Below are 23,730 nucleotides of genomic sequence, written 5' to 3'. Positions count from 1 at the left end.
AAAATCTGCCCAACCACGATTTAGAATTGAGAAACCTCTCCACTCCCATCTCAAGATCCTCATCCGATCCCATTAGCCTCGATTACCCTACCTGACTCTCTTGGTGAAAACGAGGTTTTGCTTCGGCACACCGGCAATAAAATGATCCTTGACGCCGTCGAAAAAGCCCTTCTCTGTCAGCGATTGTCCTTCGGGCAAGCTGACATCGTAGTCGTGGATGGTCCTCGCGATGACAGAGCGGATCTCCATCATGGCGAGGGGTTTTCCAGGGCAATTGTTTTCGCCTGCAGAAAAAGGGGTAAGTCAGCCAGGTCACGCTTTGAAGCTCAAACGGAAAAGCAGATTAAGGAACAATAAAACTAGAAAAGATACCATTTGAGAAAGAAAGGAAGATGAAAGGGAGGAAGGAAGAAGGAACGAACGAAGGAAGGAAGGAGGGAAGGAACGAAGGAAGGCAGGAAGGAAGGAAGAAAAACAAAAGACACTCACCAAGCAAAAAAGGAATAAACGCGCTCCTATTCACCAGCAGCTCCGGCCTCGTCGTCCACCGCTCCGGGATGAACTCGTCGGGCTGCGGGAAGTTGCGCGCGTCGTGGTGCAGCTGCCACCCCGGCACGTACACGACCGTGTCCTCGGGCACGAAGACGTCGCCGATCTTGAGGCCGCCCGGTGGCGTCACGCGTGGCGAGCCGAACAGCACCGGCGGGTACAGCCGTAGCGTCTCGTTGATCAGCGAGTCTAGAACCGGGTACGTCTTCTGGCACGAGTAGGCGCCGTCGGTCGCGAAGACGGGGTCCATCTCAGCGCGGAGTTCGGCGACGTAGGCGGGGTGTAGGGCGAGCATGATGAGGATCTCGGTGATTGCGGTGGCGGTTGTGTCGCTGTGGAGCTTGCGCTGAGTTTCAATGCTTTCTAGAGGAAGAGGGAGGGGGCTGACCTTCCGGCGCTAACGATGACGCGGGAGTCTGTGAAGAGCATGTGCTGGCCCTTCTTATCGTCGGGTGCCGTCTCTGCGATGAGGTGGCCAATCAGGTCGGGCTTCGGGTTCTTCATCTGTACCGCAATACATTCAGTTTTGCTGTTCCCCCTTTTTCCATTCCTTCTGCATGTTGCAGAGAAAAATACGTACCTTCATTCTGCGCTCCAATGACTTCGCTGCCCATCCATTGAACGTGCTCATCGGCGTGGGGATCACCGTTGCCAGGGCCATCAAGATACCGAGGACCCAAGGCATTTGGCAGAGAATTCCAATAGCATCCACACCCTTCTGCATTCCTTCGAGCATATCGGTAGCCACGTCGTCGGCGCTTCCATCCACGAAGCCGCCGGGCTCGCCAAAGGCAAGCTGCGTCATGACGTCGTAGCTGTAGTGCATCGCCAGGTCGTTGATAGGAACCGGTTTGCCAACATTCTTGCTGATGCGCTCAAGCAAGATGTCGGTGAATTGCTCGAGCTGGGGAGTGTACGTGGAGAGCACTGATACAGGAGTCAGTACGCTGAAACAGTTATGTGAGAAGGTGGCTGCTTACATTGCTTCATGGAGGTGTCCCAGAGCTTACGCCTTGACTTGTGGAGCTTTTTGTCCCGAGTAGTGCTTACAGAATCTTCCATGCCGTCGTAGAATGGGCCTTTCAACGTCTTTGACGTGAATCCCAAAATGGGGTTCAGCGCTTTGGGATCACGAATAGAAAGCTCCCGAGGACCTGCAATGTTCTGAGATTAATTCTCGGCACCATATTCGATCATGCTGGATAATAGCATACCAGTGCGGACATAGTCACCATACTTCTCATGCAGCGCGGCGTCCACCTTGTACCATTTCAACCCGCTTTGGAGTGCCTGCCTAACAGCCCAGAACTTGGACAAACGAGCCGAAAATGGCCCAGGAAATTTGCTTAGCGGGTGGAAGAACGCTCGGTATGTCAACATGCTGGCCCATATCGACGTCACAAAGGATGACATGAGGAGGAAAGCCACGCCATGAGAAGCGAGTATCGAGGTATACTGGGCGTACTGAGCCTGCAGAAATGCCGCCAGCGCCAAATACAGCGCAAATGATGCGGCGAGCAGGAGGAACGGATGGTTATCGACGTCGACACGGCGAAAGAACAGCTGGTGCGCGAACACGCCCGAGACGCTCGCAGTCGCGACGAGCGCGAGCAAACCGGCGCCCATGTCTTGTCCTTCCTTGGGGCCGAGAGAAAAGAAAAATAATAGGTATCTGTTTGAAATGCCGATTCAGGGCGGGAACGCTTTGTCGGTTCGGCTTCTTATCAAGGCATACGAGCGCGGCCCGGGAAGTTCTGGTCCCGGGATTCCGAACGCCTCGAAGGGGGATGTGCTGAGACATTCGAGCCCGTGTCGGGACCTGGGGCCGCGCGCCCTATAGCTGTGCCGCTCGCCTCGTGGGGGCTAGGCGTCTAATCTGCATTTGAATTGCCAGATGCGGGATTATTCGAGCCGCGGAATCCTGGGCGCCACACTGCTGGGTAGGATGCCGGAGCCAATTGCATCCCTTGTTTTGCATTTTGGCAGTATCGGTGCCGAGTGGAATGGCGTGGGCCTGCGTTTGCTTGACTCGTTGGCTGCAGCAGACAACTGACCAATCAAAGATCTTCTTTGATCTTCACCTCTGTTTACACTTAGTTTCGGCCCGCACCGCTGCAAGAAAACCCGTTCAAACGGTCGTGCGACAGGGGAAAATATAGCGCGCTCCTCAATAGTAGGATTCAAGAGTCAAGTAGCGCTTTTTTAGGCGAGATGCCGCACGCCCGTCTGGGCAGTACCTCTGACTCGGATCCCGCCACTTCAGAGGCCCATGTACGCGTCCTAGGCAGGGCCATGAATCCTGTCCAGCGGGCCGGATTAGCCCCCTTGGTGATGGCCGTTTCAAAGGGAGGCTCCCAAACGTTGCTCGACGTCGTGTCATGGCCGATCGGATATTTTCAGACGATTCGGTAAGGCCTATAGTCCGCGTCCCCTTTCATGTGCTTGGTCCGGAGGGCTTTGCCCTGCCCTCATTTTTCCTTTTCCTCTTGCACTCGTGCACTTTCGCTCCGCCATCTTCCGCTCTTTTTTCAGTCGAGAGATTTCCGGAGGCGAGGCCCATCACCGCTGACATGGACATGGAAAACACTCCCGCCATGCCGGCCCCGCCAGGCGAGACCTCTAACCTTGATGGGCCCATGACTTCGGTACAGAGGGACTTCATCATCATCTCCAGCGGTGTCGCAGCCGGCGCCACCATCGCCGTGGCTTTGAGGATGTGGACCCGCGCAGTGATAGTGAAGCACGTCGGATTGGATGATTGTAAGTTAATCAGAATGTGTATTTAAACTCAGGCTGACTTCATGTAGATGCAGTGGTAGCCGCATTGGTAATTATGCTGTCTCCACAACCGCTTCGCGCAAGCTAAGAATAAAACAACAGCTCATGGGTATCGGCTTCATCATCTGCTGTGTACAATGTAGGCTTTGCTCTTCCTCCCTCAATTGCTCAGAGAATCGTGCTGACAGCTTTAGGGATGCAATATGGTTTCGGCGATCATCTGTGGAATGTCAGCCTCGCACAAGTGGTCAAATATGCTGAAGTAAAAATCCCTATCCCAAGTTCCATTGTCCGTACTAACCAGGTCATAGTGGAGCATACCAGTCGTCACTACATACTGGTACCATTCCTGACATTCCAACTCACCGAACAAATATGCTCACCTACTTTCTATGCAGTTGGGCCCCTATGCTCTCAAAGTTGTCCATCTTACTCACGTATGCTTCATCCTTCACCAAGTTGTGCCGACAACAGCTAACACATAAACAGATATCGCCACGTCAACCCGGACAAGTTCTTCCGGCTTGGCATATATGTTCTCCTCCTCATCATCCTAGGTTACACTCTGGCGACTACCTTCATTGTCCGTCGCCCCGAAGCCACTCAGTCTTTTCTCAGCTGACCTCTTGTAGACTACCGCAGGATGCAAGCCTACAGATCCAACAAAGGCAGATTGCATTGCAACACTGGCTCTTGCGCAGGCAATCGCAAATATCGTAACTGATACAATCATCATATTAATGGCAAGGCAACCTCTCACAAGACAAAACAAGAGATGCTAATCGAAGTAGCCTATTCCCATGATCCATCACTTGCAACTCCCAGTCGGACAGCGTGTGATTGTCGGACTGGTGCTGGCTGGCGGTTCTTTGTAAGGCTGACGGGACACGGGAAATCAGCATTGAAGCTAACTCCATCCGCAGCGTCGTCGTCGCCAGTATCGTGCGTCTTGTCATCATCCAGAGGCTACCTGGAAAGGTCGACTTCACGCTTGAGCAAGCCAAAGTTTGCAACTGGTCGTAAGTGTCTCTCGTCTCTATGTTTTTCAGGCGTCTTCTGACTGATTACTGTCTCTTCACTTGCCAGATCCATTGAGATAATGGTCGGTATCATGTGCCAATCCATCGTCACGCTCAAGCCTCTTGCCAAACAATACGTGCCAAAGATGCTCGGATATGGGAGCGATCGATCCGCCCTCTCCTTCTGGAACAAGTTCTTCACCTCTCGAGGCCGGTCGCACGCCGGCCGGGGCCGCAGCCGAGGGAATAGCTTGCCACTGGACTCCGTTGATAGGGGAGTGACGGTCTCGAAAGCAAGTAAAGCGAACAGAGAAGATACTGAAACGCAGTGGCCCGAAGTTGTGGACGGGGATGACATCGTCATCACGAGCACCTATAGGGTGGAAAGCGTCCACGAGCTACGGAGCAAGAGCACGGAGAGTACACAGAGGATAATTCAGAGGACGGAGAATGGTAATAAAGCGCATGGCAGGGTTGAGATGGTGTGAGATATGCACATTAATGCATGTCGGCAAAGTGTTTTGGGGCTAGACTGTTTTAATGCGGAGATACCCACCGAGTTGCTTTCCAAATTCCGACCAATTAAATTGACAATTCACCTTCAAGGTTCTTTCCACCGCAAGGAGCACGTGATTCGAACCAGAATGGACCGTTCAGGCTGTCGTTAATAAATAGAGATTGGACGACGTACCTCATTTCGCAGACGTTCTTACCCAACGATGTTCAAAGGTCTGCGCATGCTCCGCTCTGATTTCTGATCTCAAGCAGGGCTATATCACGAGACTGAATGAAGGATCATTGGTCGACGTGATAGAGGGGGCAATACTTTGGATTTTCAATTGCTTTTGATAAAATGCGGCACAATGCGGAGCCTGTTCAGGAACAGAATGCACAGTGGCTCCTCTCGTAATCAAAAATCTTGAAAGTAGAGCTATCTCGTCTCCCTTGATCCGTGTAGTCTTGTGTGTGCGACGTGTGACCTTGGCGTTTCGCGAGGTTACAAGCCGCACCTGCGTATTGCAGGGTAAGCAGCGCTTGCGCAACACACTACATACGGCCCTGCGCCGTGACTAACAGCGGACTGTCCATTTCAGCACCACCGCCGAAAGGCACGCTACTAGACGCAACGGTAACCACACCATGAGCGACGCTTCCTCTTCTGCCCCGCTGATGCGGGAGGCATCCTCTCGAGCGGGGCTCATGCAGTCACCTCTTCCTCGGAACAACAAGCGAAAGAGGGTCGAAACCGACAAGGAATCAGAAATTGGTGAAGCCCCGGACGAAAGAAAAAGATTAGCCTGCCCTTTCTTCAAAAGAAAGCCCACAACGACACGACCCTCATGTGTGTATCCGGGTTTCAGTAGCATCGCAAGGCTCAAGTAAGTCACGTGATTAGCGTCCAATTGATTCAAGTTTGAGACTAAACCCAGCAGAGAGCATCTATACAGACAACACATGATGCCGGAAAACTTGTGTCCCAGATGCTTAGAATCATTCAAAAGTGAAGCGGACCTCAGAGAGCATTCAAGAGCGCGCAGTCCATGTCTGGTGGATACGGAAACCCACATCGAAGGCATCACACGCGACCAGGAGAAGGTGCTGAAGAGCAAGAAGAGGACAAGCAAGTCAGGTTCCAACAAAGCTGAGGAGAAGTGGCGGGAAATTTACTCGATTCTTTTTCCTGACGAAGCGATCCCTAATGCATGTAAGTTGTGCTTAAATATCTGCCCAATAGCAATACTAACACACCATAGTTTGCAAAACCATTGGCACGGAGGATCTGATGAAAGATACATTGACCGCAGTGAAGCGCGATCTCCCTGAGTTTGTGGCCCAGCGCCTCAAGGATGTTTCGTCCGAGCTTTTCCCTTTTAATCTTGAAGATCCCATACCCCAGATCACTCAGATCGTGAGTGATGGTCTGGATCGGTTCATTCCTGATTCGATACTCACCGATATTGTGTCGGAGTATCCAGCTTCCGTGCGTACAGAGAGAAGTCCAGACTCCTCGGCATTCCAGTCGTCACCCGACGTGATTTTCCCTTCCGATATATTTTTTTCCACGTTTGTCCCAACCGAGGAGGATGCAAATGGGAGCACTGCCAGACATCACTCCCCATCGCCTTTGGAGAACAATGCAGACCACCGGACCGATGATTTTTTCGACATTGTCCTGTAGTGATTACAGATATTTGTTATTGGTTTCTCATTGCCATCCTCAAGTAGAAAATTTTCTTGTCTGGTCTTAAGTTGTGCCTCTTCGAGAAAATTAGTATTCACGCTTTTTCGCGCTATTAATTTCCAATATCCACGTATATCGTCTTTCTTAAATAACATTCTATAGGACAGGGTTTAGGATGCGTTATCAAGATTAGGCGAACTGTTATTCTAAGAGATACTACACACAGAGAAAACGCTTTTCAATACAAAACACACTAGAACAATACAGAAAGGTCTCAAGCTAAGGCTACAAGTAAATAGCATAATAAGGTTGAACCTGACACGTAGAACAAACTCCCTAAAATATTATACTAGTATTCAATTCACCTTTAAAAAGCTTCGTAGCAGAGAAAATTTACGGATTTTATCAGAGTCGAAAGTAATATCTCACCTACTAGGAAATGTTCGAGGCTTATAAATGAAGCGCACCTTGTTTACCACCATTTTCATTCTACGGAAATAACGATATAAGTGGCATGCAAAGGAGGTGTATATGAAGCTAATATAGTAATACCAGTCAGGAAGCAGACTGAAACTCCGTTGAATAAAGTCGGTCATTGTCATCACGACAATAATTCTTTCGACAGAAACGGTTGAAAAAATGAGGCTATAGTAATAGCTTTTTCTCAGGCTGACTAACAAAAGCTTATTAAATAGAACGGTGATGAGCATCATCCTTACCAAAGGTACATCATGCCATTGTGATAATGCAAGCCTGTCATGCGTACCAAAAGCCAGACATAATAGTAGAAGCCATCTTTCAGAAGCAAGGAAAGATGATCCTCAGAGCGGCACCACCTCGCTCTTACGGCACAACCAATGAGAACAAATGACAGTCAACCTCAGTGCCCTTGATTCCCACCATCCACCTCCAGTGTCGAGAAATGCGTGCGTCTCCAGGCCCTACTTATTCCACAACGCATGTATGTACCCGGGGGTGAATGGTGTAGAAGCAATCGGAAGAAAAAGGTGGGAGTAAGGATTGCTCTCGTAGGAAAAGTGGAGGCGAATGTGTGTACAACAAGAGTGGGGACAGGAGGCAAGGTGGAAAGGCATTGGTTCGTCGGAGGACTGTGGGGACGGGAAAATCATCAGAGGGGGTCATTGCGGAAGATGCGCACTGTGGGTCATCGGATCACCACCTGGTGAGTGGGGGATCGTTCACTGCTTGACCATCTCCGGTGTTTGTACCATCGACATCCTTGTGGAACGGACCGGGTCCTGAAACATTGACAAGACGACGAAAAGAGTGGCAGAGGGCGCAAGGGGGAGAGGTGTAATTCACCAAAGCAAGGAGGGCATGGGAGCCTCACATTGGTCTTCCTCGGCATAGTGATCCGAAGAGCCAAACCTGGCTTGTATTGCACGCTGTTCTATGTCAGTTCCACGGAAAGCCTGCTGACCTGTGGCATGAAAGAAATCTCCACGAAGACATTAAATCACGGAATACTCTTCGTGAACTCATACACGATACGGCTTGGCGTTTGATCACTCAAGAGGCGTTGGATACCCACATTATCCCCAGATTCAAGCACAGCTGGTCCCGGCATGCTGTTTGAAATGATTTTCAGAGCCGCCTCACGGAGTTAGAGATACACTCAGGGAGAACGGAGTTCTTAGGCACACGGAGTAACAGGATACTGTAGTGGCGCATACTAGAGGAACTCAGTAGCTGGTACTGCTGGTACACTCCTGGGAAACCAGTTGCGAGCACCGAATCTATGGGAATACTTTCGAAGCTGCTGATGTAGCTTGGAGAAGATTGGAAGTTTGTATTATGTTGTATGTGCTGTGTTGCTTGCGAATGTCGATCAAGGTCCCCGTCGTTTCTTCCGTCATTCCCACCACGAACAAAAGCTGAACTAGGGAAATCGGAAACCGGATGCCACGACCATGTATTAGCGGCCAACGAAGAAGGGTAGTTATTGGGCTCTGGGAAGCCTGTGTACGTGAATCTGTTGTCTCCTCCACTTTGAAAGGGCTCAAAGGACTGCGCGGCGCCGTGGATAGTGCGGTCGTTGTTGGGGCCTAATTCACAAATGGTCGCTCAGCATTCCAGACCGTTTGGAGGTTACGGAATCTTCGAAAGGGATAAAGAAAGAGCGCTAAGACACACCTGTACCGTAATTTTGCATAGCGAGGTATGAGTTGGAGCTGTCAGGTACCATTGTCAGGGAATCTGCTCCCGTATGGGCATTATCGGTTGAGATGTATGCTTGTAGATCTGGATCGAGGGATGTCGCAATCGATGCAGTCGTCTCGTTCGTCCTCAATCGCGCGATGATGTGTGCGACTTCTTCATCGGAGCCCATTCTCAAGTGGTCTAGGATCTGGGTAGCGTTATTCAAGTCGGACGTTAACTGCTCGAGTTTCAATTTCGTGGCTTGAGCTCGCGTCTGCTCGGAATCGATCGTCTCAAAAGCACATTCGCTCAGTCGTTTCCGGCATTGGCCGCAAAGTGGCCGCTCTCCGTCGCACTGTTCGCACCCCTAGTCAGCTTCCCATGAATCCGATGGTTAGTCGCGCCGCAGGTTGGTCACCTTCGTCTTCCGCTTTCTGCAAGCATCGCAGGCGGCATTGACTAGATTCTTACGAACTGTCCGGGTCCTTCTCGTCGATGGCTGATCCAAGTCGTGATGAGGTTGTGATGTGGAAGGGGGCGGCGCGGGCCGAAGAGGGCGAAATTCAGAAGCCATGGGGACTTCGGAAGGGAGTATCTCCGGACGTAGGCGACAAAACCTTCTTGGAGATAGGGCACCGTCAGTTTCAAAGAGGGTAGTTGAGGGTCTAACTGTGCGCCTAATGGGACTTAAGTGGAGCCACGGCGGAGCCGGAAGCCGTTCCGATCAAATCACGTGCAGGGCGCCATTGCGTGGATTACATACCATTCTGAATTGGGCTTGGTGTTTTTTGATTGAAAGACGGATGACTCATGCGTACAAAACGCTGGGTTTGTCGGTGACCATAAAAGCCCGGATGCCCAGCCGCGGTGTAACGTTTGATTTGTCCACTCTGAATATTGTGCGGGAGAAAATAATATTTAAGGAATTGTGGAGATGACGTCAAGACGGACAGGACCCTTACCGGTGATTGAATAAAGTTTGAAACTAAAGTCATGCTTACCTTGGATACGCATAGTACCTGAGACCCGGTATTTGGAAAAATGCCGGATGCCTTCGTGCTCGGAGAAAACCTACCAACGATTTAAAGCGAATTCGAGATTACCACGCAGCTAATTACTCAATAACTACCTACTTTGCAAATTATTCTGTCGAATCAATGACATTATTACATCGCCAAAATTGCAGAAAAGGGCTCAAGGATAGGCACACTAACCTGCACCGCACCCGCGGTAGAAGAAGCAATGCGCGAGCCTCTGATCAGCGACCGGGGTTTCGAAACCTAAAAAGAACTACTTAAGGCTGCATGCGCTTACCAGTCTGCGTCGTTGAGACCCCAGCCCGCGTACCCGCTCCCGTTGGCGTCAACATTATCGTCGGACCGAGGGGGCAAGGTAGCAGCGTGTAGAGTTTAACCATCCCTCTCGCGATGGTCATGCCGCCATATGACATCTCCATGCAGCCGACCGCGTGCGTGATGTTGTGTCCCGTTCCTATGCTCGCGCTGCTGCTGTTCTCTTGGCATCCTACATTCTTCCGCTCGTAGATGGCGGAGTGCATGATCGTGGTGATGTCGACAATACCGTTCCTAGACCATGACGGTCGGCGTGATGATGTAGGATATGGCGAATACTAAGTGCCCGTCGGTAATAGTGACGCCAGACGTGGACAAGTTGCTGCCATCGTGAACACCGCTGCTCCAGTGGATTCATAGGTGACGGTTTTGTAGTCTCAAAACATTAGAATATCAAGGCCATCAGCCAACGCTGCAAACAATGCAGCGTTGTACTTTCCGGTTCGATAAATATGGGCCAGGATCTCGCTTAGTAGCCTATTGCGTTGCATATAGTATATGCATTATACTTCCCAGATCAAGATCGTCTCCATTTTTCATGCCCTTGTCAGAGATGATCCGCAGCTGGGATTGGTGGGGATGCTTCGACGCCCAAGTTCTGCTCCAGAAGGGGAATCAGCGATTCGGCCGAGTGAAAACTGAGTCCGAAAGGCACGCCGCAGCTAATCACTTAGTCCCGGTACATGTGGGTCCTTCCTTCTGCATCAAACGATTTTCACGTTCATGTGTGCCTCGTCTTGTGGCGCGAAGTTGAAGCGGGAGGTGGCGCAGTGAGTCCTTCTGGAACAACCAGCGTACAGGGTGTTATCCGATTGGTCAATCCGTAGCTTGATGGTCAAGGCGACATTTAGGGCAGTTAAGCGAGCATCGTAAGCGTACTCGTGTAAACGTCTTACGAGCATCTCCAGTAAAGTCCACAAGTACAGGGCCACGCTGCCTTTGGTGTTCGCGGAAATTTCTAAGGATCGAGGCGTTCTTGTGGTGGATACGAAACACTACTATGCCGTCCAGGCCTAAAGATAGTACATTGCCTGGCGCCCTCGGTGCTTAAGTACCCGTCTTCGTCTCGATTTTGAGAACAGTTCATTCTCAACAACCGCCTCGTTACAGCCGACTCTCATTGCAATCGAAATCCGTCACACTCGTTCAAAATGTCCTCCAGTTACCACCCTTCGCTTGATGATCCGAATGCTTTCGTCTTCTACCGCTACCACCCCAGCCTTGGTGCAGCCGTCTTCTTCGTCATCGCATTCATCATAACGACGGCTTACCACCTATGGCAATGTGTACGCACGAAGACGTGGTACTTTATACCACTCATCATCGGCGGCTTCTGTAAGTCCACCCGCGTTCGATGGCTGCTGCAGCCAACACAATGCTGACCACCCATCCACCGCAGGCCAACTCATCGGATACATCGGCCGCGCCATGTCCGCCAAAGACCAGTGGAACCTCGGCCCATACATCATACAAAATCTGCTCCTCCTTATCGCGCCCGCCTTCTTCGCCGCATCCGTCTACATGGTACTCGGCCGCATCATCCTCGTCACCGACGGCGAGAAACATTCGGTCATATCTAAGAAGTGGCTCACCAAGCTCTTCGTGACTGGCGACGTCATCTCGCTCCTGGCGCAGTCGGGCGGCGGCGGCTACATGGCTATGGGAACGTTGGCAGCCATGCACACGGGCGAGAAGATTGTCATCTTCGGCCTCTTCGTTCAGCTGCTGTTCTTCGGCTTCTTCATGTTCGTTAGCACGCTCTTCTACATGCGGATGCAAAAGGAGCCCACTGGCCGCAGCATGGATCCGAACATCGAGTGGCGCAAACACTTCTTTGTGTTGATGGCTGCGAGCTTGTTTGTCTTCGTCCGGTCTGTCTTCAGGGTCATCGAGTACATCTCCGGGAACAACGGCTATCTGCTTAAGCATGAGGTGTTCCTCTACATCTTCGATGCATGCTTGATGTTGGCGGTCATGGTCCTCTTCAACATTGCACACCCCAGCGAAATAACGGATAAGCTCGGCGGGGGATATGCGGACACATTCAAGATGTATCTGAGGTCTGATTCGGAAACACAGGTTTGAGAAAACGTGGACTCTAGAGAGCTATCGGAACTAGATTGATTGATTAGATAAATGATGGAGTTTCTTTTACACGTCATTGTCCCCAGCACCCTCCAATCACGCTCAGGCTTGGCGCCGAGACGATTCGGCTAGCCGCTGACAGCCCTGCAGCCTCCTGTCGTAAACCATTCCCTTTTCGGATTCAAGGGTTCCCCAGAAATGCCTGGGTTGATGACAGCGGTTCGTTTGTGTTCGATATAAAGCCGTACCGTCCTGGACCGTAGCCGAATGCCCGAAGTCACCCGAAATGCTTTATCACTCCAAAGTTTTACCTCTCCCTTTGAATCCAGCACACCTGTGAATTTCCAAGATTCTCGGCAGTACAGTCATACCTTCTACTCAACATCAAGATCGAATGAAAATGTTCCGTCAGCGTACTGCCCAGCTAGCCTGGCGCCGCACCATGCCCTTCGGCCGCCAAACCTCTCCACTTACGGCTACAACCCATTCTTCGAGGTAGACACATCAGAAGCCTTACTCCAGCAACCAGAAACTAACTTCCATCCCCAGCAGATCCGTCTCCATCCAGTCCCTATCTCCCCAGGAATCCCGCACCATCCTCGAGAAACAACGCCTGCGCCGCCCCGTATCTCCACACGCGACCATCTACCGGCCGCAAATCACCTCCGTCCTCTCCATATCGAGCCGTATCGCCGGGTGCACAATCTCCGGAGGCCTATACGTCTTCTTCGCAGCATATGCAGCCGCCCCTTTTCTCGGCTGGGACTTGAGTTCAGAAAGCGTTGCCGCTACCGTGGCAGCTTGGCCGGCTGTGCTGACAGCCAGCGCGAAAGGGCTGATTGGGTTCACCTTTTTCTTTCACTCTTTCAACGGGGCCTTTCGGCATTTGGTCTGGGATACTGGCAGGGGAATGACGAATATTGCGGTCATAAGAAGTGGCTGGGCTGTCGTGGGACTGAGCGCCTGTAGCGCTGCGTTTTTTGCGTTGTACTGATACGTAGGAAATTTCCATACCATTTCTCCAGTGCCATTTTACACAGCATGATGCTTGGCCCTATGTGAGAAGAGAATGAAGCTGTTGTTTAACAGCATTTTTACTGTCTGAATCTGGTGAACATTTATCTTGTTCAAATGCACGCGGCTAATATACATCATTACGATCTCATTGAAGGGATTTCAATTTCCACATAGAAGCTAGCCAAGGTCACGAACTACTAACATTCAAGTTCTTTAGTTGGAGAGAGGTGATCTAGGGTTATGGCTGGAGTGTGCAGTTGAAAGGCTCAAAGAGTCATTCTCAATTTTCCGACTGACCTACTCAGCTTGACTTGCCTCCGCCTTCTAGCGGATCAGGTTCAATATCCCCAAGAAATCCAAAAAAAAAAAAAATCATCCAGCGTCTCATTTTATAACCCTAAACTGCCTCAAGCCTCTTCTGCAATGCTTCCAAAACCGTCTTCGCGGACTGATACTCGTCTTTTCCAATGTTAAGCCGAGGCTTCTGGCGACACTGCTCTGCCAAATCTAGCTGCTGTTGCGCATAATCGATAGGAGACCTGCCGCTATCGTCCTTTGATTTCAAGTCGAATCCGGAATGTCTGGATAGCAGACTTGCTAAGGGAAGCCAGCTTCCTGTCGATGCGGCGTAGGAAACGGGTGTGCGCCCATTAGTGTCCTTTGAGTCTGGGGCCACTTGTTCGGTGTCAAGTAGAAGTTCAACAACAGCAGCTCGGTCGGCTTCATAAGTCGTACCACCCAAGGCATAAGAGAGTGGGTTCCTTCCCTGGACGTCTCTTGAGTCTGGATTAACATCCCCCACGGCTAGTAAGGCTTGTACAATTTCGTCGTTGCTCTCTTCAGCTGCGAGGGAAAGTGGTGTACGCTCGGCACTGGATCGCGCGTCTGGTTCGACTATTCCAGTGCCCAAAAGAAGCCTCACGATGGCTGTATGTCCCTTTAGGGATGCGTAATGCAAAGGCGTGTAGCCAATACAATCAGCTTTTTCCATTTCATCGGTACCCTCAACATCCCATTCGATCCGTACAAGAGGGTTTCTTCCCGGAAGTCCAAATGGCTCGCGGATGTTCCTGGTAGCTTTAACGTTGACATCTACTTTTTCTGTATCAAGCAAGAGCTGTAAGATCTCTGTTTCTCCGACTTCGGCTGCGTATGAAAGTGGACTTCGGCCGTACATATCTCTTGAGTCTGGGTTCACTCTTGCGTCTTCCAATAGCAACCGCACAATCGAAAAATTTGATTGACAAATTGCGTGCATCAAAGGTGTCCGACCCTCAATGTCTTCGGCATCTGGATCAACTCCAGCGGTCGATAGGAATGTTTTCACCGTCTTGAAACCTTCAGCAGAATCCGTCCATTGGTATAAGATCCCTTTAGCGAAGGGAGTCAGGCCAGCTGTGTCTTTGTCATTAAGACTGATTCCATCAGCATTCAGGAGGAATCTGCAGAGCGCTGCATATCCATGTTCAGCAGCAGAGTGTAGTGCTGTTGTACGATGTTCATTCCTAGCCCCAGGATCAACCCTTCCAGTATTCAGGAGACAGCGGGCTATGTCAGGTGTTTTCGCCAACGTAAATGGAGTGTTGCCGTCCGCGTCTCTCAGATCAGGATTGATGTCTGGTCGAGTTAAAAGCAGGTCCACAATTTCGTAACATCCTTGTTCCACAGCGTAGTGCAGTGGAGTCTTCAAGGTAGATCTGTTTCGACAGTTTACATTGACGTTGCGGAAACCGATTAGGAACTTTACAGTGTCTGTCTGTGCAGAATTAACTGCAACGACAAGTGGTACACCATGGCTATCCACCCAGGCGTGGGTGCCGAGATCGAGGGGTTTGCGTCGCTCTAAAAGGTCAAGAGTACGCCACATACCCTCATGCACTAGGAACTGAACGATTACGTTTCCATCCCAGCGAGGAACGAATTTGTACACTGAAGGCGAGTTTAAATCCCGGAGGCTCCCAAAATGGTGTGTAAATTGCGGGTTTGCATAAGTTGGGTCAAGGGCTAAGTGCCTCCAGACCAGAAAAACACGCCCGATGGTCGAGAGAACCAAATTGAAGTATTTATCTGCATCTGCGCTCACTTCTCTTTTGGCTTTGAGATTGTTGAAAGCTGCATTCGCGCCCCATTTGAAGGGTTTGAGTAAGGAGTCTGGACCATCTTCCAGGACTTCTGCCAACCTCCCGTGTCGATTCCAATTATGGAGAGCGTAGCGGAGAAACGGATAGGTATCCAACGTGGGGATGGTGTGTTCCTTGTCGTAGACTGATTCATCAGGAATCTCAAGTCGGGTCATGATTCCCTGTTCGATTTCGAGCATGTTAAAGTACTGAATACACGTTAGTGCGAGCTGCAGGTGTCCGCGTTCGGCTGGTTGAATCTTCAAACGAGGGTCCAGCTCGCCGAAACCATGACTCAAGAGATATTCGGGCACGGATTGATGGATAAAATGCACAGTAGCATCAAATATGCTCTGCGTCTCATCGTTCCTGGAAAGTTCAATGAGTCCCTTGGAAAGGTGGCGAAATCTGAGTTCAATTTCTTGTCCCGAGTTCCCGGATTCGTGAATCGTTTCGTACTCATCGATTGAGTTTGATGGAACATCTGCATCCACAATGACGGCATGGTGCAGTTGAGCCACCGACAACGGCTTATTTGCAAAGCAAACCCATTGAAACAGCCTTATTGTCTGTGTTCTGTCTTCTGAGGACTCAAGCAATAGGGCTGAGTAAAGGGAAAATAAGTCCCCTGGATATTTTCTGACTGCCTTTTCAAGCATCGAAGATGGAAATCCTTTCAGGTGTTGTTTTCGTATATGAGCAGTTACCAGATCTGCCCATTGAAAGATTCCGTTGGCCTTTTCGACTATCGAAGCCTCCAGATGTTGCGAGTTTGGCAAACTGTGAAGCCTCCGTCTGATAACGGTGTGAATGTCTCTGTCATTTCTTTCTTCGACAATGATTTTGAGACATTCAGCCAGGGTCAGTGTGGGATAATGCCGACAAGAGAAGCATATTCGGAGGTTGGAGAACCTGTCGAGATGCTCCATTGTACTGCTGAAAAAGTCAATGACATCTGTGGCAGCTTGTGTACCAAGTTCATCGAGAGCATCGACGAGGATGACTACTGGTCGGGCTTTAGACGCTTGTTTCATCACTGATCGAAGCGTATCCTTCAGCTCACCGAGGCTCCAGCTCCATTTCTCACCGTGCGGCCCAATGGTTTGCCTCCTTCGCTGGAAGGTGTTGGTGAGGTCCTGTAGCACAGGTAGAGCTGGGAATCTGAGGTATAGCTGATGCAGAATCGACTGAAAAAGCCCATGCGCCGATCTTTGCATCTGCTCTCCTTGAGCATATATGAAGAATGAAGCAATGAGCGCCCTTTCTTCAGCCAGGTGCCTCTCGAGGATACTCAGGCTGTGCTTCATCAAGGTTGACTTCCCTGCCCCGGGCTTGCCTTTGATCCACAGCATTCCCTGGGAATGAGAAAGCCACTTCCAGAATGTGTCATGATCCGTGAGCCAATCGCAGGTACCGTCTGCAGGTACGATTTGGTCTTGTCGTCGAAATTGCTCCATTACTGCAAGTGATCTGAGGCAATCTTAATCAGTCAGTACAAAATGGAATTCTCTTATTCGATTCAGTCTCACCCTCTTCCTCCTTGGACAATTCCTGCGAATCCGCTAAGCGTTGTCAGTATTTGCCTAAAAGGTATTGGTGGAGTACCAACACTTAGGAGTGCACTTTAATCCTCTCAGCCTTCTCAGATGGAACACCACAGCTTGGTAGGTTTTGTCGTACGTATTAGGAAATTTCACCAGATCAGAATGTGTTCGATCAACCGCATAAACATTTTGTCCAGAGCCGTCCCAGTTCCCCGCGTATATTGCGGATGCACGGTCGACGAGAACAGCGGGGCGACCAGACATGCACCATATTCCGTTCTTCTGTGGGATATGTTAGATATTCCTAGTAACAGTATCCAGGACTGGTTACTTACGTTTTCTGCAGTTGGCGAAGTTGAGGTCTCATAAAACGAAACGATTTCAGAGCCTCGAGAAACGAAAGCCTCTCTAAATTGTTTTGATTGAAGTCTGAGTCTTTCAGAAGCTTTGTCGAGCGTTTCAAGTAGGTATCTGTTAGGTTGATCGCCCACCATGGGAATCAATGACTGAATATCCATCCCTTGATTTGGGACACCGAAAAACAATATGCCTCGAATAGATTTGAGAAGGTCCCGATTTGACGAATTTTCTGACATCTGAATGATTGCCTATGTACGGTGAGTGTGGGAATTTACAAACCATAGAGGTGGGTTTGCAAACCTCCTTTGTGATTATACCGCCCAGGCTATGTCCGATTAGAACGAGAGGTCGCTGAACATCCGAATTCTACTACAGGTCAGAGCCAGAGCACTTTCCAGCTAGGAGGCTAAAGTGGTACAAAGCCATACCTCATTGTATCTCATCGCTTGGATATCCGTAAGAAAGTTGCAACCAATATCTGTGATGCTTTGGAAAGAGGTGCTGCCATCGAGCCGGGTGTCGTAGCCGTAAATGAAGACGCGGGCGCCACTAATATCATCGGGAAGAGCGTCTCGAAGCCACATGAAATTTCCTCCTCTTTTTTTGAACGAGCCGAAAGGATGACCACCCAATCCCGATATAGCAACGACGCTTGTCCAATCTTTAGACTAATACTGGAGAATTATACAGCGGTAATACTTACTCAAAAGTGCACTTATCATCTTCACATGAGTGCAATGGTGTGAACCCATGGAAATGAGTATCCATAATCATCTGATTTCTTCGGCCAAACCTCCCGCCAGCTTCCGGAGGACTGGTCTCCAAAGTCCAACCATCTTTTGCTGCTTCCACATAGACACTGTCAGGAATATTTGGAGATTCCAGGGTTGCTATCTTCTCGTTCGGCCGAAATGGATCACCCGCCAGCGAGCACACCTCAACGTCAATGCTTGCGTGGGATCCGACTGCCTTGTTGATTGCAGGAACTATGTCGAATACCGTGTACTCTTGCGGTATTCCTCTCAACCGGAAAGCCTTTAGGTAAGTCTTTGAAGAAACGGCCTCGACTTGGAATGATGGTTCTTGCCCTTCTGAATTACGTAAGCTTTCCTAGTTCATAATGGATAAGGCCAACAGAGTGTCATTTACCAGACTGTTTCTCCCTTGGTCCGCCTTGAGTTGGAAAGGCAGCCCTGGGTGCACTGACCAGGGTATGGTGTGATTGGGGCACAGCACGAGGGGACGCGATTACGCTGCGTCGCGCGCCTTGCGCGGAAAGCCCTTCTTGACCCCTCGCAGGCTTCTCAATGACTTGCGAGGCCTTCCTCTTGCGAGTCCTTCCATTGACGCCTGATTCCATGGAAGCGTTTTGGAATTGTAGATACCGTCATGGGTGTGTTGGTTATGAGATGAAAGAAAATGGCGACTTGTTCTTGGACAGCCTTGCGACGAGTGGATGCCTTCAGCTGTCAGCACAGGGAGGTTCCTGGGTTTAGTCACATGAGTGGCACGCATGCAACTTGCCGAAAACCGCAAAATAAGCGACATCATCGCGGCAGGTGACCACATTGATTTCCAAATTCACAGGTTGATCGATGTTAACCGTTTTCCGCCAATTATCCCAAAATTTCATGTATAGTGTTTAGTATACATGCTATTACAAGACTTATATTATAGCATTATCCATCCACCTGAAACAATGGTAACTTTTTTTTTCCCTCTACAATCAAGTCCTCCACCACACTCGCTAAAGTGTATCGGCATGTAGAGCAAATCTGATGCTGGAGTGTCTCGATCTAGGTAACCCAGATCTCGCACCCACGATGCGCTATTTAGGCAACAAAGGCCCTCTTCGCACGCCAGCCGCCCTTACCGCCATACTCACTGATGCAAGTCTGGAAGTTGTTCTGGACAGGCGGCCACAGCTCCTGGATATGCGGCTTCTGCGGGGGGCAGATGTCCTGAAGGGTATCCGTGATATGCTATATTGACGTTAGCCTTGCATCAGGTACACGGAAGCGTCTAAGCCTGTAGTTTGAGAAAAAAGGGGGGAAAGAAGGGGGCTGTTTGACGTACGCCAAAGATCTCCACAAGCTGCTGGCTGAAGTCGACGATGACCTTGGCGCTTTTCTCGAAGACGGTGGTGCTCTCCTTGAGGAAGACGACGACCTTCTCGTGCTCACCGAGACACTGGTTCGGGTGGTCAGTTGATGTCATTGGAGTAAGTAGGGACGAAGAGTGCTCACGTCATTCCAGGCCTCGGTAATTTTGATGGACTCTTCCTCGGTGTAGACGGCGGAATAGCCATGAGCCGTCTTCACGATCTCGAAGCAGGCCTTGGCCTCGACCACAACTTCAGTGAACTTGTCGTCGATGGCCTGAAAAAGAGGGTCGATATCAGCATTCCCTCTCCAATCAAGAAACAGGACACAAGTGAAAGCGTGGTCGTACATAGCCTCCCTGGGGTCCGGAGTAAACGGACGAACAAGTGTCGTGCAGGGCCTTCGCCTTGGCAGTCAGGGCATGGATCGACCCGACGATATCGCCAGCGTTGGTAGCGAAAGATGGGACAGCCATGAAGGCAAGAGCCGCTGCAGCGGCGGTGCGGAGATTGAACAGCATTGTGGTTGCTTGTTTCGGGAAGGACGAGTGCCAGATTCTGCGGATGATCACCTGGAGGCAATGAAGTGCTGAAGTGAGGCCTTGATGGTGATTGCCATAGGTGCTCCACATATCAATTTATACTTGATAGAAAGCGGGCCATCGTATCCGGAACGTCGTGTAGATTTTGCCCAGGCTTGAACAGTGCGGGTTATTGGAAGCCACCACAAGACAAAGTATTTCCGTTCTTGGATGAAGCGTACTCCTTTCGGAGGCGTAGTTAGTTTGTGAGTATAATTTTAACCCGCATTTCCGGACGCTGACATTCTGCAGAAGGGCATTGCAGCCGAAGGCTAAGGCGAATTTGTTGTTCGCTCATGTTATGGGGTTGGTAGCTGAACAATTGTGCGCACGAAAATGTGGAATTAATGATTATACATTCATGTTCAGATGATAGCTTGAACTATCTACAGGTGTTGTGAAGAAAATTGATAGTTATCCATCGATCTATTCATCGCGCTAGCCTTCGGCTGCGATATCCCTCCGTGCGATTCACGGGCTTGTAGGGCATTACCCTACTTTAGCGCGCTAGCGCAAAACCTTAACCTCTTCGCTGGACCTCCTTTTATTGCTTTCACATGTACTACAGCTGCTTTACTAGACGATGAGTATGTCGAAATATCAGCAAAAGCACGCTGAGAGCAGGGAATGCGATGCTGTTGTCCTTCACATGAAATGTGCCGGTTCGACTTCTGCGAAACGCGGATTGCCATGGCCTCGAGTTGGTCACAATGCTTAGCGCTCCACGTGTACGGCTGAAAATAGAATGTGTCAACACAAGCAGAAATCAATTAAACTCAAAACAACCTTGGCCCATTCCGGTAAGGATATCCTTCCTACCATAGCGTTTGTTCAGGTACGTCTGAAGCCTATTTACAGACAACAAGCAGAATACTCGTAAAGCGACTCAACGATAGAAGCAATGCCAGCCGCAACGCGCAGGAATGTCGACTGGCCTTCCGCGCGAAGCCGACAGACCCGCATCCAGAATCTCGTATTCCTTAGTAAAGATGCAGCGGACAATTAACAGGCTCCACCTGCGATTATTGTTTGTAAAAGTTAATGTCAGTATATGGGGCTCAGAGAGAGTTACACGTTGGGAGAACGCCATCGTTCGTCAGCTCGCCAAGTCCTGCATCCCCTACCCACTCGGACTCAACCATCCAATGCCTTCTTCCCGAAGAACCACGCCTACGCCGCCTTCTCCTCACCCACTCCAGCCTCCTTCCCCGCATCGTTCCCATCCTCCTCCTCCCTCCCCTGCTCGACCACCCTCCCCTTCCACCCCTGCATCAGCTCCACACACCTCTTCCGCAACCCAACCTGCATCCACAACGGCCACCCCCTCACCTTCGCACTAACCCACCACCCCGCCGCCGGCAGCACCACCAACCCGCTCTCCCCGCCTAAAACCTTCCCCACCACCGCCTCCGCCACCGTCTGCGGATGCAGCGTATAATTGACCCACCCATCCCCCTCCTTAAACCCCTCAAACAGCCGCGTGCGCGTGTAATTCTGACACACGGCCACCGTCCTGACCCTTGGCGCGTTGTACACGGTCGCGAGCTCGGCCGCCAGCGCCTCGTGCAGCGCCAGCGCGGCGGCCTTGCTGGCGGCGTAGTCGGCCAGCAGCGGCGCCGCGACGAAGGCCGCCTGGCTGGCGACCGTCACGACCATGCCGTGGTCGCGCGCGATCATGGAGGGCAGCAGGCGCTGCGCGAGGTCGAAGTGGGCGAGCGTGTTGACGGCGAAGGTTTTGCGGACGAGCTGCGGCGGTGTCTCGAGGAGTGGTTTGCCGAAGCACACGCCGGCGTTGTTGATCAGGACGGTCGGCTCGCGGCCGGCGAAGTGCGTGCGGACGGCGGCGAGGGCGGCGTCGATGGAGGGGGGCGACGAGAGGTCGCAGTGCGCGTAGTAAACGGTGGGTAGGTTGGCGGCGGCGGCGTCATCGGTCCAGGTCGGTGCCTGGATGTCCAGCACCGCGACGCGGATGCCCCGTGCGGCCAGCTGGAGCACGATTTCCTTGCCGATGCCGTCGCTGCCGCCCGTTACGACGACGAGCTCGTTGCCGGAGTCAGACCAGTCCCAGGTGTCGTCGCGCGTCCAGTTGTTGGCGGCGTTGCGGTCGAGCCAGGCGCTGATGCGGTCTGCGAGGCCGAGGTAGAGGAGCGTTTTGAGGTGTTTCAGTAGTTTGGGGTGGGCGGCGGTCAAGCCTTGGCCTTTTTGTGTGAAGCGGGCGAGGAGGAGGAGCGGCAAGGTAATAACGGGGTTGAGGGCTGTGTGTTTGAGAATGCGGCCGAGGACGTCGATAGTGAAGCCTGGAAAAGGTTAGTTCCCGCATGCTCAAACAGTTGTTTCAGAGTTTTGGGGATCTCTACCTTCGCGCGGAAGGCTCAATGAGCTGTGAAGAGGCATTTTAGAGGCAGAGAAATTGGACGACCAAGGTAGAATAGAATGGGAGTAACAAAACTCCTGTGACGCGAGTTGTAGGAGCAGCTGGCCGGCAGTTAAGGCATCAACACCAAGAAAGTGCCGCCAGTTGATTCCTAACCAGATCAGGCAGTCTGCACAGGGTTTCAGTGCGGGGTTGTGGATCCAAGCGTTGTTCAGCCCCACGTGGTCTTCGGTTCCCCGGAATCGTGGTTGGCCGCTACCAGTATGATTGGTTCCTTGTCGAGATGGCGGCTCCTGTGAGGCGGATTCCAGACCTAACGGTCGTTGATAAAGCCTGGCGGAGCTAAGGGGAACCATTGAATCCGGACACGCTGTGGAACCTGACGAGCAGCCCCTAATCTCCCCGTTCGCAATTACTCGCGATCTCTTGGCCTGTCTCCAAAAGTGGAGATGAGTTGCGTGTCCTATCGGACTCGTCATTCCGTCTATCGATAGCAAATGTTGATCCCTCGCAGTAGCAAGCCTTCTTCTCCACCCATCTCTTTTCGCCCCCACCACCATGACACCGGAAGCAGGATCTAAGAAAGAGAACCATCATTAATATGTATTACCTTTTAACAATTACGCACATAGCTCTCCAAGAAGGCTAAATCCCCCCAAAGCTAACCCGCCCATCATGACATCGTAACCCATATCCTCGTGTATACATCCACCCCTCCCTCCCTCATCACCCCCCTCCTCACGCCTCTCTCTCCCAAATTCCTCACCCACCCTACACCATCACCACCCTCTCCCTACTCACCCCCCTCGGCCTCCTCTCAACCAACTGCACGCTATGCCTCGCCGGATGCGCCACCGCATGGTGCGGCTCGCGGTACTCGACGTAGCGGCGCTCCGAGACGACGGGGGCGGGCAGCGAGTGCGCGCTGGAGCGATGGTAGTAGTGGTGGTCGTACGAGCGGCGGGCGCTGGGCGGCGGCAGCGCGGCGATGTGGCCGGTGCTGCTGCGGTGGTACGAGCGGTAGCTGTGTCGCGAGGTGGGCCGCTGGTACGCCGTGTGCGTCGTCACGCGCGGTGGGGGCTCGTCGTAGGGTGCGTACTGTGGGGTGTGGCGTTAGTTGGGAGGGAGTGAGCGAGGGTGAGAAAGGCTGGGGTCCTTGCCTCGGTGGTGCCGGTGCAGAAACACATTGTGGACCGCTGCGTTGATCGGGGTGGGAGATGGAACTGAGAATGTGGAGGCGGTGGGGGCGATCGGCGGCCGTTTGAGAGATTGGAAAGGCAGATAAAGTTTGCGCGGGTGCCGGAAAAGGTCCTGACGATAGGTATACAGAGATCTGTGGAGGGAATGGGAAGGGTTCGCTGCAAGGCCCCTCGGTTTAAGCAGAGAAGCAGAGGAGAGTCAATTATTGGCTCGCGGCGGGATGGTGAGACGCATATGCGAGTGCTTACAATGACGCAATTGTTTTGCTTGGCAACTGGAGAAATTCAAGGCCGCAGCGCCGCGCTAGT

The 23,730-nt window shown here is 51.4% G+C and overlaps 6 protein-coding genes across 6 annotated transcripts; 3 read left to right on the top strand and 3 right to left on the bottom strand.

Moving 5' to 3' along the window:
* Positions 1 to 87: 87 nt before the first annotated feature.
* LTHEOB_1886 (Benzoate 4-monooxygenase cytochrome protein) lies at positions 88 to 2,175 on the bottom strand (the record flags this gene model as incomplete). The annotated part of the gene is made up of 6 exons (XM_035510636.1): positions 88 to 284; positions 490 to 881; positions 938 to 1,053; positions 1,130 to 1,476; positions 1,530 to 1,703; positions 1,764 to 2,175. 6 exons carry the CDS (start codon positions 2,173 to 2,175, stop codon positions 88 to 90), a joined length of 1,638 nt encoding a protein of 545 aa, XP_035364826.1.
* Positions 2,176 to 3,119: 944 nt separating this feature from the next.
* On the top strand, positions 3,120 to 4,834 carry LTHEOB_1885 (Integral membrane protein; the record flags this gene model as incomplete). Its single annotated transcript, XM_035510635.1, has 11 exons — positions 3,120 to 3,309; positions 3,357 to 3,376; positions 3,430 to 3,466; positions 3,522 to 3,589; positions 3,639 to 3,667; positions 3,726 to 3,764; positions 3,817 to 3,910; positions 3,960 to 4,043; positions 4,119 to 4,198; positions 4,251 to 4,346; positions 4,414 to 4,834. The coding sequence occupies 11 exons, from the start codon at positions 3,120 to 3,122 to the stop codon at positions 4,832 to 4,834; spliced, it is 1,158 nt and encodes a 385-aa protein (XP_035364825.1).
* Positions 4,835 to 5,801: 967 nt separating this feature from the next.
* Positions 5,802 to 6,525, top strand: LTHEOB_1884 (Zinc finger C2H2-type protein; the record flags this gene model as incomplete). Its single annotated transcript, XM_035510634.1, has 2 exons — positions 5,802 to 6,051; positions 6,101 to 6,525. 2 exons carry the CDS (start codon positions 5,802 to 5,804, stop codon positions 6,523 to 6,525), a joined length of 675 nt encoding a protein of 224 aa, XP_035364824.1.
* Positions 6,526 to 11,191: 4,666 nt separating this feature from the next.
* LTHEOB_1883 (RTA-like protein) lies at positions 11,192 to 12,125 on the top strand (the record flags this gene model as incomplete). Its single annotated transcript, XM_035510633.1, has 2 exons — positions 11,192 to 11,375; positions 11,440 to 12,125. 2 exons carry the CDS (start codon positions 11,192 to 11,194, stop codon positions 12,123 to 12,125), a joined length of 870 nt encoding a protein of 289 aa, XP_035364823.1.
* A 6,873-nt stretch (positions 12,126 to 18,998) lies between these two features.
* On the bottom strand, positions 18,999 to 19,788 carry LTHEOB_1882 (uncharacterized protein; the record flags this gene model as incomplete). The annotated part of the gene is made up of 4 exons (XM_035510632.1): positions 18,999 to 19,148; positions 19,243 to 19,356; positions 19,413 to 19,544; positions 19,618 to 19,788. 4 exons carry the CDS (start codon positions 19,786 to 19,788, stop codon positions 18,999 to 19,001), a joined length of 567 nt encoding a protein of 188 aa, XP_035364822.1.
* Positions 19,789 to 21,018: 1,230 nt separating this feature from the next.
* On the bottom strand, positions 21,019 to 22,242 carry LTHEOB_1881 (Short-chain dehydrogenase/reductase SDR; the record flags this gene model as incomplete). Its single annotated transcript, XM_035510631.1, has 2 exons — positions 21,019 to 22,145; positions 22,206 to 22,242. The coding sequence occupies 2 exons, from the start codon at positions 22,240 to 22,242 to the stop codon at positions 21,019 to 21,021; spliced, it is 1,164 nt and encodes a 387-aa protein (XP_035364821.1).
* Between the last annotated feature and the right edge of the window lie 1,488 nt (positions 22,243 to 23,730).

Source organism: Lasiodiplodia theobromae (genome assembly GCF_012971845.1).
Source record: "Lasiodiplodia theobromae strain AM2As chromosome Unknown scaffold_5, whole genome shotgun sequence".
Taxonomy (NCBI): domain Eukaryota; kingdom Fungi; phylum Ascomycota; class Dothideomycetes; order Botryosphaeriales; family Botryosphaeriaceae; genus Lasiodiplodia; species Lasiodiplodia theobromae.
Note: the sequence above shows the minus strand (reverse complement) of the source record. Positions and strands in the feature narration are given on the sequence as shown.